This window comes from Taudactylus pleione, unplaced genomic scaffold (genome assembly GCF_031769625.1).
Source record: "Taudactylus pleione unplaced genomic scaffold, aTauple2 ptg000109l, whole genome shotgun sequence".
In the NCBI taxonomy this organism is placed as follows: Eukaryota; Metazoa; Chordata; class Amphibia; order Anura; family Myobatrachidae; genus Taudactylus; species Taudactylus pleione.
In genome coordinates, this window is record NW_028284511.1 from 921362 (window position 1) to 938479 (window position 17118).

At 41.5% G+C, this 17118-nt stretch overlaps 1 protein-coding gene across 1 annotated transcript in view; it reads left to right on the forward strand.

Annotated features, from left to right (window-relative positions):
• LOC148525210 (uncharacterized) overlaps positions 1-12958 on the forward strand; it is a 59193-nt gene extending 46235 nt beyond the window's left edge. Inside the window, exons 35-43 of the mRNA XM_088471022.1 lie at positions 1470-1754; positions 5647-5745; positions 7300-7340; positions 7447-7575; positions 8222-8347; positions 9907-10035; positions 10487-10541; positions 12269-12401; positions 12721-12958. Coding sequence (XP_088327148.1) covers positions 1470-1754; positions 5647-5745; positions 7300-7340; positions 7447-7575; positions 8222-8347; positions 9907-10035; positions 10487-10541; positions 12269-12401; positions 12721-12958 — 1235 coding nt within the window. The remainder of the gene's footprint in view (positions 1-1469; positions 1755-5646; positions 5746-7299; positions 7341-7446; positions 7576-8221; positions 8348-9906; positions 10036-10486; positions 10542-12268; positions 12402-12720) is intronic.
• The last annotated feature ends 4160 nt before the right edge of the window (positions 12959-17118 follow it).

Here is a 17118-nt window from a genome sequence, read left to right on the forward strand (position 1 = left end):
GTTAGAATCCTAAATATTATGACAACTTACATTTTAATTTTGATAACCCCTCCATTGATAAATCTGAGGAAGGCTAAAACAGGTAAGTTACATAATCATTTTGAGCTCAAAAATCAGCTTTTTTTCTAGTGCTTCAGTAACAAATGTGTTATCATACCATACTGTACCATAGTGGAGATACAACCTATATTCCATTTGCATTTTTATAACAGTCACACCTCTTCATTGTGGCATTTTTAATACTAGAAAAAAAATATTTGATTCAATTTTTTGTAGCCCTTTCAAGTTACTTCATATTCTGTGCAGGTTGCTTTTGCAAATTCATGTTGTCATACCGTGACTTATTGTACCACATAGTGCACAGGGAGGTGAATTTCCTCCTTTTCTGAATTTACATGATCAGCAAATACCTGGGGGGGAAGAGTTATCGCGCCATCTAAAAAGGACACATGGAGGTGTCACGACAACCAATTAGATTCTAGCTATCATGTAATAGACTGTACTAGATAAATGATAGCTACAATCAAGTTGGTTGCTATGGGAAACTCCTCCACTTGTCCTCTTTATGAGGTTTGCTAAATATTCCCCTTGATGAAAAAACATCTGGTTATATGGCCCACCAAAAAGTTGGTTATTACCCCTTTTCTTCCCCCCCCCCAAAGAAAAAAACTGATTCATTGTATAATATGCACAGTGCAACTGAAAGGTGACTGCTATCTGCCTGTGTGTGTGGACATCTCCCATGAGGTCCAATCAGTGGCGGATTTTACCTAGGGGCTGCAGGACTGCAGCCCCCAGTAAAAACTGCTACTTCAGTGAGCCAGTTGCAGTCCTTGACTATACTGGCTTGTCTGTGACTGGAGGTGGCTTCCCATTGGAAGTGCCACCTGCCAGTCATGCAAAGAACAGGCAGCCCCAAGGGAAGGTGTATCCTCCCCCCGGGGACTGCCAGTCCAGGCTGCGATTAGCAGAGAGTGGCTTCCAGTGGAAGCTGTTGCTCTGCCTTTCTGGCAGCCCTACATTGCTTCTGCATCCCCCAGAAGCCAGTGTTATGCGCATGTGTGGCGCCACTGCCAATTATGCACATGTGCCGGTCCCGGCGCTTGCCAGATTCATTGCACAGGCATCAGGACCCAACTGGCCACAGCCAGACCAGCAGCAGCTGCAGCTCCCCTCATGTAAGAGGGCAGGAACCACTGCTGGGTCCAATGCAAATTACTTGAACTGCCTGAGTGTAGAGATACCAGATCTGTCATATTGGGAAAGAAACAAGGAACCTCCATATTCATGCAGCACTCAGACTGAGCAACTAGATTAACTCTGGGGAATCAGACATATCCTCTAAAATTGCCATAATGTCATCTGATAATAATTTCTTGTTTAAATGTTGTATGCATTTTTTTAAATTAATTTCTCTAAAAAGGCTATGTACTGTAATTAATAATTACTTTCTATTTCACCCAAATCAGGTGATATTATCTACCACAAAGAAGACAAAGATGGGTGTGTTTTTTACGCCATTTGTAGCAAAAAATGTGAAATAGAACGGCATGTAGGAGAATGTTCAACACCCGGAACTACACCAGAAGTAACAACTCTTACCAGTACAGAGCTTACCTACATACTGGATGTTACCAGTGGTAAACCAACATTGAACAGACCAAGCAAAAGACCTCCAACCAAACCTGGTACAGGTACAACTGGTGAACCCGATACAGGTACATCTGGTGAACCCGGAACCTCAACAGAACCCAGTAAGTATAAATAACTATGCATCTAAGTGTTTTTTTATTTTATTTTATTTTATCAAATGGTATTTACAGGGTATCAATGCAAATGCACATGTCATATTAATTCAAGCTTTTCATTCATGAAAATAATTATTTAATCAATACGGAAAGATATGAGCACACCTGCTGATATTTTTAATTATTTGATTCTTTATAATTATGGCATAATTAGGCAGCTCAAGCTTTGGTCATGATTTAGGTCATTACCATTTATTTATTTTGGTACAAAAAGATAAATTAAGTAAATAAAAATATCCATTTGTGTTCTACAGTATCTTTCTCCTGTGGTCTGCCTGCAGACATAGTAATCAATTTAAAAAAAATGTATTTCAGGTAAGCTTAATGCTGAGTCAATGTATGTAAGCACATAACATGTGATACTGTCTCAGTAGACCGTGAAGCACTACAATTTACAGCATGTCATGTTTACTTTACAGAACTTGATTTTTTCTGAATGCGGTTTCTAAAAACAAAAGTGGAATAAGGACTTTTCATGCATTTCAGTTAAAGCTAAAAAAATTACTGAAATCTGATTGGCAGTTACTGTCCTCTGTAAGACTTGGGGACCTTCCATCCTCTCCTGAGGGCTTTCACAATCTCCCTTTAGTTACTTTCCATTAAATCCCCTTCCACCACTGCTACCCACTCTTCTAAAAACCTGATGAGCTTTCTATATTATAGGAACAACACACCTGTTTCCTGTTCCATCATCATCATTAATCACATCACCAAGGCTCAAGGAGGATCTCAGGGTAACGCTAAGATATACCCCAAACAGTATTGGGTCACACTAAGCTTTGCTGCTACTGCAATAAGTAGTGGAAGTGAAAAACTAAGTATATGCACTACTTGTGTAGTAGAGAGGCACATCAAATAAATATTGGATAACAGGCATTCCTTCCAGGGATGAGTATGGAAGGTCCACTGATACAGAGGAACCCTTACTCTACTGATCACAAAGTATAATAATACAGTTGGTGGATGGAGCAGTATGTAAAAATAAAAGAAACATTTTTTAAAATAAAAGTTATGCACACATTGATGAGCAGGATAATGGAATAATATCCATTAATATCCACTATATTTCCTTATGCATGGTCTCCTAACATACTCCTCTATCACTTAACACCTTTCCAGTTCCCTGGAACACTTTCCAATGACTGCATCTTTTATCTAAACTGACAACTTTTCACCTGAGGTCCTCTTCTATGTCTGCTTGTCACTTCCACCATGTCCTCTCCCTTGTTTAAAATGAATAAAAAAAACCCATAAACATTAAATACAGTATTTGTGTCAGTTATGTATGCTTTATTCTTTCATTGCCATTGAAAAACAGCAATTTTCTGCCTATTTAAAAAATAAACAGAAATAAAATACAGTAAACCTTAAACCAAAGTTATAATAAACATTATTTATTGTTCATACTTATCAAGTATTTACTTACAAGGACTAGAGAATAGTAACAGTTTTTAAGAATAATTACTAACATGTAGACAAAGAACATTTTATTGTGCAGTTGGTCAATACTGACATATAGGAACATATGCAGGGACAAAAAATGGCCAATGGCTAATTTTTAAAACTGGAAACTGTCCTTGGAAATGAGGACCTCATTCAGAGCCGCTCGCAAAATGCGAGCGCTCGCTCTGAATGAGGGCGACCGATTCTATGTTCAGAGCCGGCCTCCTGGCCGCTCGCTAGGCTGTGGGTGACCACCCACAACTTTAGCGAGCTGCCAGTGGTCGCGATGGTCAAGGCTATCGCGACCATCGGGGCTTGCGACGAGACCCTTGTGGTAGGGTCTCGTCTACCGCAAGCCACAGTTAGCTTTCGGCTCTATTAGAGCCGGAAGCTCACCACTGACATCACGGGTGATGTCAATGGGTCCGCCCCCAAACGGCAGGCATTCCGTCGGGAACACCTCCGTTTGGCCAGCCACCGCCCCCACCCCGCCTACAAAACAGTGCGAGCTGTCGATCACCATCGACAGCCACCCCTTTTGTAGTGAGCCCCGGAGCGAGAGAATTTCTCTCTCGCTCCAAAGCTTGCGTACACGCAGTGCCCCACCATCGACCCACTTGCGAGTGCATAGGCGCTTGCGAGCGGGTCTGAATGAGACCCTGAGAGTGTGGTATTGTATGTGTGTGATCTGAAGCCAAAACATAATTACAAATAATTGAAATGTACAGTACCTGTATGGCTTACTCTGAGATGTGGGTCAGATACGAAGCTACTGTAATTCTGACCACAGTGATATCACAATAGAAAATGCTTTACTTATGAACTATGCTTTTAGTCTGGAGCAAGAACTCTTTTACGGCATATTCACCTCACTTTTTCTACTAATAATTTGATTACTCAGATATTAACATATATCTAGAGATCTGCAGAACACTGCTGTAATCCATCTTGACAAATACATCTGGGATAATGTACTTCTAACTATTAATACAAGGTTTTGCATAGACGTGTTTGCACGTTAACATCTCTTGTGCACTTTTTATTGGTTTAGTCAGAGTAAATTATAAGGATATTAACAGTCACCAAAGTGTATAGAATTCCGAGTTAACTTTTAGAAATCATGTTTCTTTGCAAAGTTAATTAGGGAAAAAAAAAAATTTCAGGTTGAATGATATTACATCACTACTTCACATGTAACATGGCATTGGGGCATGTTTAAAACTGCCACATATTGTGATGTTTTACTATCATGTCTTATGTAATTATATAGCAGATTCTGCAGATCTGCACAATGGGTTTGTAGACAAAATGCCACTTGACCACCAGCCGAAACAAGATGTGCTGAGATCATACAATCTAGAGGGATTAGGGGGCATACATGAAATAGAAGGTCATTTGGAAGATGAAGATACTAGGATTACTCCCCACTATGATACCTGCATTTCTGGTGCTTTCTAACAAACTGCAGGCACATCTGGGTGGTGGTATAGTGTTCTGTACTACTCTGGCAGATTAGCATATAAGTAGCAAGTCATGGTATCTCAACATTCCACAGGAAATGTGCATGGCGGATGGGGCCAACCATATAGTGAGTGCATATAGGGTTGTCAAAGAAAACAGAGAACTAAGATAATCACTAGATGTGATCTATGGGCCTGATTCAGAGCTGAACGCTCTGACCAGAGCGCTCGCTCTGAATCAGGGCCCTCCTACCTTAAAATGGAGCGGCCTCCTGGCCGCTCGCATAGCTGTGGGTGACCGCCCACAGCATATGCGAGCGGCCAAAAAGATGGTCGCGATGGTCTTGACCATCGCGACCATCGGACTTGCGACGGAGACCCTGCGGTAGGGTCTCCCTGCCACAAGTCCTGGAGTAATTTTGGCTCTATCAGAGCCAAAATCACTCCCATTGACATCACTAGTGATGTCAGTGGGGCCGGCTTCAGACGGTAGGCGTTCCCATGGGAACGCCTCCGTCTGGCCGGCACACCCCCTGCAAGCCCACCAAAGGGGGCGTGCTGTCAATCAACATCGACAGCACGTCCCCTTTGGTGCGAGACCCCGAGCTATGGAAAACCCATCGCTCGCCGGGTCTCGCGCATGCGCACGACGGAGCTCCCTCCGTCGTGCGCATGCGCAGTGGGGAACATCGACCCGCTTGCGAGCGTACTGCCGCTTGTGAGCGGGTCTGAATGACCCCCTATGAGCGATCGTAGTTGCCATACTATATCAGCTAGGCAGGGCTCTCCATACCGAAAAAAGCTATTTGGTCACAAAAGGTGATTATATTCTTTAATAACTGTTGATTTTAAAATAACATGTGTACTAATCAGATAAACTATATACTGTAGTAGTCTTTATGCATTTTTAAGCTTATATATTCACTATTTTGTAGACTGTGGACCTTGCGAGTGTTTGATGCCAACCTGTGGAACAGGATATCGTGTAGTTTCCCATATGCCTCCTGGTGCCTGCTGCGCTAAAGTCACATGTGGTATGTCCATTGGCTAATTACATCTTTTTTACATCCAAATATTTCTTTAACTAATGGTGGTCTCTTTGCTTTTTGTGAAATAGCTACTTTGTCACAATGTTCAGATGAAAAATAATGAGGGGGGAAAAGATTAAAAATGATCTTCAGGCAACAGTGATAAGTGTGCAATTAGTTGATAAATAAGAACTTTCTCATACTTGCATACTCCCCCCAAAACAGGTGGGAGGCTCTGGAAAATTAGGTAGCACTCCCAGCTGCCTGGCAGAGTGGGCAGGTCTCCTAGAGCTGGCTGCCACCTGCCCACAGCCACCCCCTTATCGAATGAAAGTGGTGGGGTCTGGGCGACCAATGACACGTTTTTCGCTAAATTGCATCATTGTTGCCCAGCTCCCGCTTCACAATGTCAGTGATTGCGGCATTGTCTAAGTATTATTTGTATTGCCCAGCAAGTGTCTTTACCGTTTTATCTTTTTTTTTGCATCTTTTGGATGATTGGAATTGGACTTCCTTATCTTGCCTCATCTGTCCTTTTGAGGTAGCTGATATAGGAGGTGTACCTTAGATGTTAAAATATAAATAGAAAGTATAAGAAACCCTCAATAGATTTTGTGTAGATAAACAGAATCATCTAGATAAATAGATTTAGAATGAATAACTAGATCTCCATTTTTACATGTCCAATCACACTTTGTGGGCCAACTGAAAATGATCATGAACTTTTCTTGTCCATAGGGCTAATATGACTGGTTTCAGTTTTTTGCACTATTATATACAAGTTACTTGAGGTAAATCGGTCAATGCATTAGCCTCTAGAGGAAGAGGGCCCAATTCCTCAAATTCTTTTGACAGGATGAAATACAAGTATATATTTAGGGACAAACATATCGTAATCTTCTAGGATGTAACATACATGAATTAACGGGTGTAGTAGGTATTACCGCTGGCCATATGGCCGGTGGTTCAAAACCCGACAACGGCAGCCCAGCAAGAGTGAAGATCCCGATTGTCCGTAAGGTAAGTATTGCTAACCTATTCTACCCCCTGACCCTAACCCTCCCTTAGGGTTGCCTAACCCTAATCCCCCTTCAAAGTGCCTAGACCTAATCCCCCCTTCCCCGCTGCCTAAACCTAAGTCCCCCAGGGGGCTGCCTAACCCTAACCTTCCCCCAGGGGTGCCTAACCCTAACCCCCCTTCCCCTAGCCTAAACCTAACCCTCCCGGGGGAGGGTACCTGACTCTAAGTCCCCCCGGGAACCCTAAAACTAACCCTCCCCTCCCCGCGGCTGTCCGCACCCGGCTTACCTTCATTCAGTATGCCGGGCGTCAGCCTTTGGGCGTATGGTCAATGATAGGGGGCGAGTTTTTGATGCCTGTCATTAGTACTGTACCACGTCAGGATTAGAGAGTCTGGAAGCCGGCAGTCGGCATTTAGACCGTCAGCTTCCAGACTACATCCCAAATTAACCTCTAGCAGGGTCTTAAAGTCTGTATTTAATAACCAGTCGAAATCTGATGGAGAGTTTAATGTTCTCAAACATTTTTTTTTCTTAACAGTACCCGACTCTGTCTGTGTTGTGGACAACACCATATACCAGGTAAATACAATATTTTAGTAGTTTAATAGTAACACCAAATCAGGGTAGATAAAACATACCCTGTTATGTATAATGGTTAATGATTGTTGCTTTACTTTTTCCCCAGAGTGGATCTACCATCCCACAACCTAAGGGTGTATGTCAGAATTGCGAGTGCTCTAAGGATGAACAGGATGAATCGGGTTTCTATGCAGTAAAATGCCAACAGCTTCAGTGTGATAAGACATGTGAAGAGGTTAGGAAAACATTCCCTATTTACTTATTAGATAAAAAGCATTTTCTAAAATCATAGGGGATGATCTTGTATTCATGCACTAGTTAGACAAGTGCTAAATATCTATTATCCAGTGACTGATAAAAAAAATTACTCTTCAGTTTTATGCAAGGTTGGTGAACATACTTTGGGAAGAACCTTACCGTATATCCAGAAGTTCAAATAGATCAGATAGATCTCATCAAATGAGCAAGACACAAAAAGTCAAGGACATTGGTTAACTCACATAAGGGTCATCAAATGCTGCTTCAATAATGTCCCTTATCCTAGTGAATTGAGTTGCATTCTTAAAAGTTCAATAGCTGCTACCACTGTGTTCAGAACCTACATTGATTAATTTAGTGCCCTAGGCTATATTTTATCTGGTACCCCCCAGTTCACAGGAGAGTGTCAAAAGTGTGCTTGCTGGGCACCCCTTCACCTGGACTATTGGCACCCTAAATAGCTGCCTATGCCAAGAGTCAGCTCTGTTTGTACGTAGATCATATTTTGAATTTACACCTCATTACATATAATGTTCTCAAATTGTTTTTTATTTGTGTTTTAAATTGGAGATTGACTTGTTTCTTAGTGTGACAGTTCTCTGTTCCATTGGTTTTCCCTCTAGGGCTATGCATATGCTGAGAAAGAAGGAGAATGCTGTGGTGAATGTGTACCCAAGCAATGTATCATCAAAGGAGAGAAAGGAGAAAAGGGAGAACAAGGAGAGGACAATAAACCAGTTAAGATCAAGGTAAATGCAAATGCATTAGTTTTAATTGACACTTCTCAACTGAAATTAAAATTGTGTAGATCATTATTCTTCAGTGTGTTAGACACAGTGGGGCTTGGATACAGTTGCCCCAAATCTCAGATGTAAAATGTGTTCACTATTAAAGTGCAAAAATTGAACATCTAAAAAGTGCTATTTTCTCTACTAAGTTGCAATTATCACAATGTTTGATTTGCTTGCAACTCTCCATCTTGTATATGAAAACATAAATCAATTGCTAAGACACACACACAGAAACGTAATGGGGGGCGATTCAGAGTTGTATGCAACTTACTGTATCAGCAATTGCAATCACATTGCGTCCACAGAACTACATGCAGATATTCTCTGGTATGAAGAGTTGCATGAAACTATGTGGCTGCACTGCAGCTATCAATGCACTTATTTAAATCATATCTGCATAAAAAACGGTTTGGACTGGAGCCTAAGGGGTCTATGTACCAAGCAATGAAAAGTGTGGAGAAATGAACCAGTGTAGAAGTTGCCCATCGCATCCAATCAGCTTTGAAGTAGCATTTATCAAGTACAGTCTATAAAATAATAATAAGTAGGAGCTGATTGGTTGCTATGGGCAACTTCTCCACTGGTCCACTTCTCCACTCTTTTCACTGCTTGATACATAAACCCCTATGCGTCTATGTGTCTATAAGCCCAACCTTGCGATACTCGCCTTACACTAGTCCGCCCCTATCCACCCTCATCCTATCTCTCCAGATGCAAACTGGTGTAAGTGTCTGCAAGTCTGCAAACTATTTTCTAAATATAGGAGGGTGATTTTATGTATTTTACATAGAGATGAGCATTTTGTTTTGTTTTTTGCTAAAAACCTAACATACCCAAACGTCTAACAACTGGATTTTGCATATTTTGGATTGCCTTCAAGTCCCTACCTTGTGATTTCAGGTGCTGTGAGGTGGTCACAATTGACTGGAAATGACTGGAAATTAATGTTATTAAAGCTAATAATACATAGGAACAAAAACAGGTCCAAATGACATGATTTTTATTGTTTGTATCAATTTTTAAAGACATCCAAAACCAAAACGGTAACAGAACCAAAACACTTGCACATCTCTAATGTGCATGCAATCTGTGCTATGCAATCTGGCCCCTAGTACTCACTCTATGGGGTATATTTACTAAAGTGCAGGTTATTAGAAGTGGAGTTGTTGCCCATAGCAACCAATCAGATTCTACTAAGCATTTATTTAGCACCTCCTAGAAGATAAAAGCTAGAATCTGATTGGTTGCTATGGGCAACATCTCCACTTCTAAACACCTGCACTTTAGTAAATATAATCCTAGGTCAGCCTTAATATAAAACTCAGCAAAGCAGTTCATTAAACATCACTTTAGTCAGGGACAGCTGAGCTAGCAGTAAGCTATGGAGGAGGTCCTAATGGAGACCAACTGATATTACCAGACATTTTTTAATTAGACAACTGAAATATACCTAATTTACTACCAATCAATTCCTGTGCCTGTCTCATCTGAAAGCTTCACCCTTTGCCGATTTATAGATTGGAGACTCTTATCATCCTGAGGGCAGCACTTGCAGCTACTATGAATGTGATGAGGAAGATGACAAACCCATGTTGACCAAGGTGAAGAAGGTTTGCCAAGAATTGGACATCTCCAAATGCGAAGAGGTACATTTTTACTTAATTCACATTAACTTATGTTCTCTTTAACCTGGGACTGTTCTGGCTTTGGATTGGTGTGGCCAGTCCAACTTTCTGTCAATGAATTCATTTTTATTGCATTCTATGCATCTATGCCAATTGCTTACAATTAATACAATTATTACATACAGTGTCTAAAAAAAACAGCCTGTTTGTTATATTCTTAGAGCTGCAACATAAGTAAAATATTTTTATTATTCTATTCTGATTGTGAATTATGGTCGAACCAAAGACAAAGAGCATATATTTCTCCTTCAAAAATACGTTGCTTTTCATGGAATTGCTTTGGATTTACAGTATTATGCACTCTAGTAAATTTCCATGTATATTTACTAAGCTGAAAAAAGTAAAGGCTATACTACACTGTAGATGTCTTGTAAAACACTATTAATAAACGTAATCAATTTCTTCCTTTAAGGATACAGTTAAATATGATGAAGATGGCTGCTGTCAGACGTGCACTCTAAAGACAGGTAAGTGCAAATACAAATACTCACTTCAGTCATTAAGGAAAAATATATCTTACTAGTATTTTGGCCCTGACATACGCTGGGTCATCTCAGCCCTTCCTCCATACTGCTGCTATACGTCACCTTTGCCAGCACTGCAGGGTTCTCCCTGGCCACAAACTTGTCTGGTCCCCATTGTGGTGTAGTGGAAGATGTGGGAGGTGGAGGATGTGGTGCTGCTGGCTCCCATTATGCATGTGTGAGATGGAACAGACATTTTAAGATTATTATATAGATTTATAAACAACCTTTTTTCTCACATGGATCAGAAAAACATCCATTTATAGAGTAATATATACTTTGTGAGACATGTTGGGCTATAAAAGTAATAACCGTGACCAGGGTACTATGGGCCTGATTCATCAATGATCGCTATTGCGATCGCAGCTCCGTAATCACACGCAGGTCTGCTGTGAAAATATGCTAATGATTGCTATTGCAATGCCATCGCACTGCTAGCATAGAGACACCCACTGCCTCCCACTACTGCTATCTCACATCCGTAATACCTTGCAATATTCCATAAACATCAGTAACATTGGGTACTATCGCTCCCTCACACAGAATTACAGCAGCCCTGACCTTACTTAAAAATTGCTAACTTCGTTGCATGCAGTGATAGCTCAAGCTGCATATGTAATCACAATGGCTAATTTATGCATGCCCACGCAGCGGCGTTCAAATGGACAGACACGCCTACGTTTCTCCAACCACTCCTTCGTCACCACCCCCCAATGCTCACTACCCGTCAATCTCTCTGCGATGGCTCTGCATGGCCACCGTGATCGCAGTGCGTTTCCAGTGTTGCTTTCGCGCATGCACACTGCGATACATGCGCAGTGCGCAATAATCGCCCACCTGCGTGCATAATCACAATAGCGAACTGTAATGAATCAGATCCTATGTCTGTTATAGCGCTACCTGTTTGCAGTATTGTCAGTGAAGGTCAGGAAAAACAAGACGTGACATTCCTTTCTCTCCATAGACAGCACTAGATAAATAAAACAAAAAAGAAGTAAGGTTAATGTAAAACAGTTGTATGCTGTCCTTGGAGCAAACTAATTTGTCAGTAAAATAAATGAAGGCATAGTTAGAGCTGCACCCCAAAACCAATGGCTGGAGAGCTTCCCACAGCTTCACCTCTCAAAGCCCATTGATACAAGTATGTTATTGATTGACAAGGTGGTCAGTGAACTAAGTTATGGGGCTTGCGGTACAGAATTTTCTAATGAATAAAAGAGATTTATGTTAAGAAGTGACCAGTATGGCATATTATTGAAATAGAGATGCAAGAAGTTTGATAAAAACTTCAGTAGAAGTTGAACACAATCCAAGGCCAGTGATAGCTGTACAATATAGAAAGATACTAGCTATTATAGTAGCTAGTATACTCGCCTAATACTCATAATGTCTGCAAGACCCCAAAATTTTGGGGAATTCTTCAGGCTCCCGAGAGAGTTGACCATCCTCCAGGATCTGTTATCTTCCTCAAAGAATTGGCTACCTTAAAGGCAGCACTGTACAGTGGGGTTTCGATGATGCAAGTCAGTGCGCCCCACACCTCCCATCTGGGTTTTCCCATCATCTCAGGGGCAAAGTGGGCAAATAAGAATTAAAGTAAATTAGTTTTTACAAGGCTTGTTTTGTCATCCATAATCAAATTGAAAATAACAATATATTTTCGTTTGCAGAGGTAAAAGTTATAGAGAAACCAGTTCTTGAAAACTGCAACTCTCACAAGAACCTGACCGTTCTTGAAGAGGGTGACTGCAAGATTGAGGTCGAGGTCACATACTGCCGAGGCCCCTGCATGGGAAATTCCACGTAAGTCATATGTTTCATGAATTTATAGTTACCAGCTATTAGAAGCTGAAACCATAGGAAATTATTATATACCAGCAGTATTTTTATGAAATGACATAATGAATGAAGTCAATAGCAGTAGGGCTCCTCCCATATCCCGTAGGGTTGAGTATGGGATAACAGTGTGAACAAATAGATCAATTACAAGTATATCTTATGTTCAAATTAATTAAATTATAACATAATTTACTATTCTCAAAATCAACATTTTAACCATCAGGCAATCTGTTAAGGGCAATGACTACATTATTTTAATTTTGTTCTTTGTGTCTCATCTTAGATACTCCATGGAATCTCAGGGTATGGATCACAAGTGTAGTTGCTGCACAGAGCTGGAAGTAGCAGAAAGACAAGTGGAGATGTTGTGCGCCAATGGTCAACGTAGGGTCCATCATTACAAAGATGTAATTAGATGCGGCTGTTCTGTAGCTACCTGCGAACCACTCACCTCTGCTGAGATTCAGCAGCCAGATCAGCAGCAGAAAACCCAAACTGCCTCTAAATTTAGAAGGAGATAGATGAGAACATAGAGAGCAAGGCAGTAATATATAGTCATCTTGTGTAAATGTTCCCAATGTTTTGTCTTCTAATGTCTACTTATACTGCTACCCCATAGTCTGATATAGATGCTGGATTAAAAGAGGCATGTAAATGTTTTAAAGATCATGTAAAGGTTTAGTTAATTAATAAACATAAACTGTAAGGCTTATTCTGTATTTGCCAACTCAGAGTTTCCAGTGTAGCTGTTAATGCCTCTGTTATATGATTCATGTGGATGCCAGCATAATTTGGGAAAGCTTTATGTTGTTACTAGCTTTTTTTGAAACCATGTCTTTCCTTTTATGTATATGTCATTAAAATATAAAACTCAGAGCACAATAGTTTGAGTGGTCTACTTCTCTTATCTGTAATCATATGGGCAAATGGGCTGGCTAAATATTTGTTTTTGTATGAAAAACTGAAACGTGATCACTCCTAAGAGCTTCTTTTATCAACCACATTAGTAATATACATTGAGATACTGTATATGCATAGTACAGATCTCAGAAACATTTTGTACATAATGTAAAGAAAATTGGTACAATCCACAGGTATCATAAACCATTTTGGACACTAGTGTTTACTGCCAATTGGTGGCAACTGTAGCATGAAAGCTAAAGGTTAACTACAATATGTGTCCAATAATGAGTGCACCTCTATACTACTGCTCAGCAAACTTTATCAGCATTTCTTAAAAGAGATGTACAGGATATTCACCCACTGCAATAAAGGGAATAACAATGTACTTGTGGCACATAACTCTACTCAACCGGCTGCATGTGACCAGTATATCATGCCTACAAAACGTCAGTTTTACTCAGCGGGTATTGTAGCTGTGGATGGCATTTTGTTTTGTAAAGAGGGCAGATAATACCACAGTGGTGTTATGTTGTACTTGGGAAACATAGTGTTGGTGCCACAAACTTCTAATATTTATAGGCCTTCCTGCAAGCAAAAACAAAAGCAATAGTACCATAGGCACTGAAGGCACATTAAATATATTCAGTAGAATTACCAAATGTGCACAGAGTTTGTGTCCCGAGAAGAACAACCTGGGATGAGCACAAATGTCCTACACAAGTGTAGCCCACTCAGTGCTGTTTTAATGAGTATAGTCCTACAGTACCTGTGCTTTGGTGACTCCCCAGATCCTCCCTATGCTGGCCATACACGCTACAATTATCGGGGCGATCCGCCTGATATCCGCAGATCGCCCCAATAATTGTAGTGTGTGTGGGGGTGACCGAAGGTTAAATATCGCTCAGTCGGGAATGCTGGATTGTCCAGCATGTCCGTCCAATGCGATATTTATGAGTTAAACTGTCGGCTGCATCGGGCAGTGTATGCCCAGCCGCGGTCGACAGATAGACATTTCCTGTGTTCCTTACCATGGAACCAACAGGAAAATGTCTTCTCCCCCCGGGGGCGGAGCGCAGATGTCGGGCTAATACACTGTGAGAAATCTCACAGTGTATGCCGCGAACAACTCAGGCTGGCAGGCTGCCAGATAAAATGTCTGTCGGTCTGACATTTTATCTGGCTATGTATGCCCAGCTTTAGTAACTGTGCAAAGACAAATATTTGCAATATACATCCTGCTTTATTTTTATGAGCTAGAGTAGGGAAGAGAATAGCTAATTAATCAGTATCAGATTATATTACAAATCACTTACACCAACAGGAATCAATGAATCAAGTTTCACATCTTTTACATGAAATAATCTATGGAACTCTTAGATTAAAGTGCTAATTGCTGATCATCTATATGTCTATGCAGAGCCATTTAATGAAGAAAGCTTGAAGATGTGTTTTATAAGTAACAAGTCATTTTATTCAGTGTAGCACTTTTTTATTTTGACAAATTGATGGATAAACTAAAGCTGACCACACATCTAAAGATTATCTGTCCAACCAGTCAACTGACCAACCACCCAACTTGTCTGTCCAACTAAATCGCTTCCCCACACATCTAACCAACTTTTCATCCAACCAGGCAACCTGCCAACTTTTTCAACAGACCAGCCAACTTCTGTCCAACTTGTGATGTCACAGAAGTAGGCGGATACTGCCTGCCTACTTCTGCATGTTTTGAATAAATATATTGAACACACACACAAATATTATATATATGTATATATATATATATATATATATATACATACATACACACATACACACACACATATGTCTGTGCGTGTTTAACTATATATATATATATATATATATATATTTACACACACACATAAAATATATATATGTGTGACATTGGACAGTGCCGAATGAGGGGAGGAGAGTTGGGATGGATCGACGGATACGGAGCCGTGATGGTTGGGGGGAGGGTGGCCGGATGCAGTAGTCAGATGGTCATAAAATATATAGGTGCCTATTTATCATTCAATATTTGCGCTGTATTCCCCGAAAACCATTTTCGGGGGATAGCCGCAAATATTAAGTATTCTTCGATATCTGTTGCTATCTGTTGCTATCCCTCCATTTCCGTCGGCAACGCAACCCCCATTAGTTTCTATACGGGATGCAATGCTGATTTATTAAGTTCCAGAATGCGAAACATTCCGAAACCTTGATGCGTGCAGCATAAGCCATCTGAAGATGGCGTAAGGCGCTGTAGCCTATGGTCTACACATCTCAAATCTGTCCATGAGAGGGTTCTATAGGAACCCTCACTTGGCAATTGCCGCAGCGCATGCATGATCTGCAGATCACACATGCGCAGGATCCAAGCACAGGAGTGAAGTGACCACTGTCTCTAAAGGTGGAACTTCATACATCCAGGCAGTATGATCACATCCTGCAATGCGATCAGGGGCGCTTATATGGTGCCCAGATCACATTGCAAATGCGATCATTACTAAATGGGCCACACACACACACACACACACACACACACACACACACACACACACACACACACACACACACACACACACATATATATCACACACAGGGATATAATTATGAGACCGGCGGCCTCAATTCCAACTGCGGAATCCCGGCAGGAGATTTAACATAGGCGGCGAATTTCCGACGCCTATGTTAATCCCAACTCCGGACCGTTCGCCCTCCTGCCAGTTAAGCACAATACTTAGCCCAGGGATGGGGGGTTAGGTTTAGGAACCACCGGGGGGGACTTAAGGTGCTTACACACTAGGCGATGTGGTCACGATCTGATATCATGTCCGATTTCCCTTGAACTTTCCCCGGCACTCCAGGACATTATGTGCAGCAAAAGCTGCATGATGTGTCACAAGATCTATCGTGCACGATCTAAAGATTTGTCGATCTTTAGATCGTGCAGGATAGCAAACAGATGCTTGCACAGATAAGGGAACAGTGAGACCCGTCTGTGCTGCTGTTTAAAAAAATGAAGACCTGTGTAAAAAAAAAAATGGCGTGACCCTCCTCCCCCAAAAGAGCAACCAGCCCCCGGGCTTTAGTGATCCAGTGCTGGTTGCGCAAAATATTGTGGACAAACGACGTAGGGGTCCCGTATTCTGTGCAACCAGCACTGGTCTCTGATCCGGTCCTGGTTCTTGAAATACAGGGGGAAAAATGAGTAGGGTCCCCTTGTATTATCCAGAACCAGCACCGGACTTTTTCTAGCAGGGGACTAATGCCACAGCCAGGGGAGCCCTTTCACGGGCCACCCTGCCGAAGCATTAACCCTGACCGCTAGTCAGCCCAGGCCAGGGATCCCTGGGGAGCTGGGGACACCCCCAATAAAGGGGTCCCCCTCTCCAGGGCACCCCAGGCACAGGCTGATAGCCCGGGGCTATCCCCAGCACCCCTGGGCGGTGGGTGCCGGGTTGATTGTGTATAGTGTGTGTAAAAAATAGATGAACTAATATTGTCTTTTGCTGTGGAACTGCAGGTCCCAGCAAGCCTCCTCGGCATTCTGGTACTTGGAGAACCACAAGTACCAGCATTCGGATCATTACCGGCCCCGCTCGTACCTGTAGTTCCACTGCAAAAGCAATATTAAAATAAACACAGGACACACACTGTACAAAGTATAAGTTTATTAAACATATATGCACTCACATGTACACACACATGTACTCATACTCACCTATGTATCCCTATAGCATCGGTCCACTTGTCCAGTAGAGTATCCATAGGG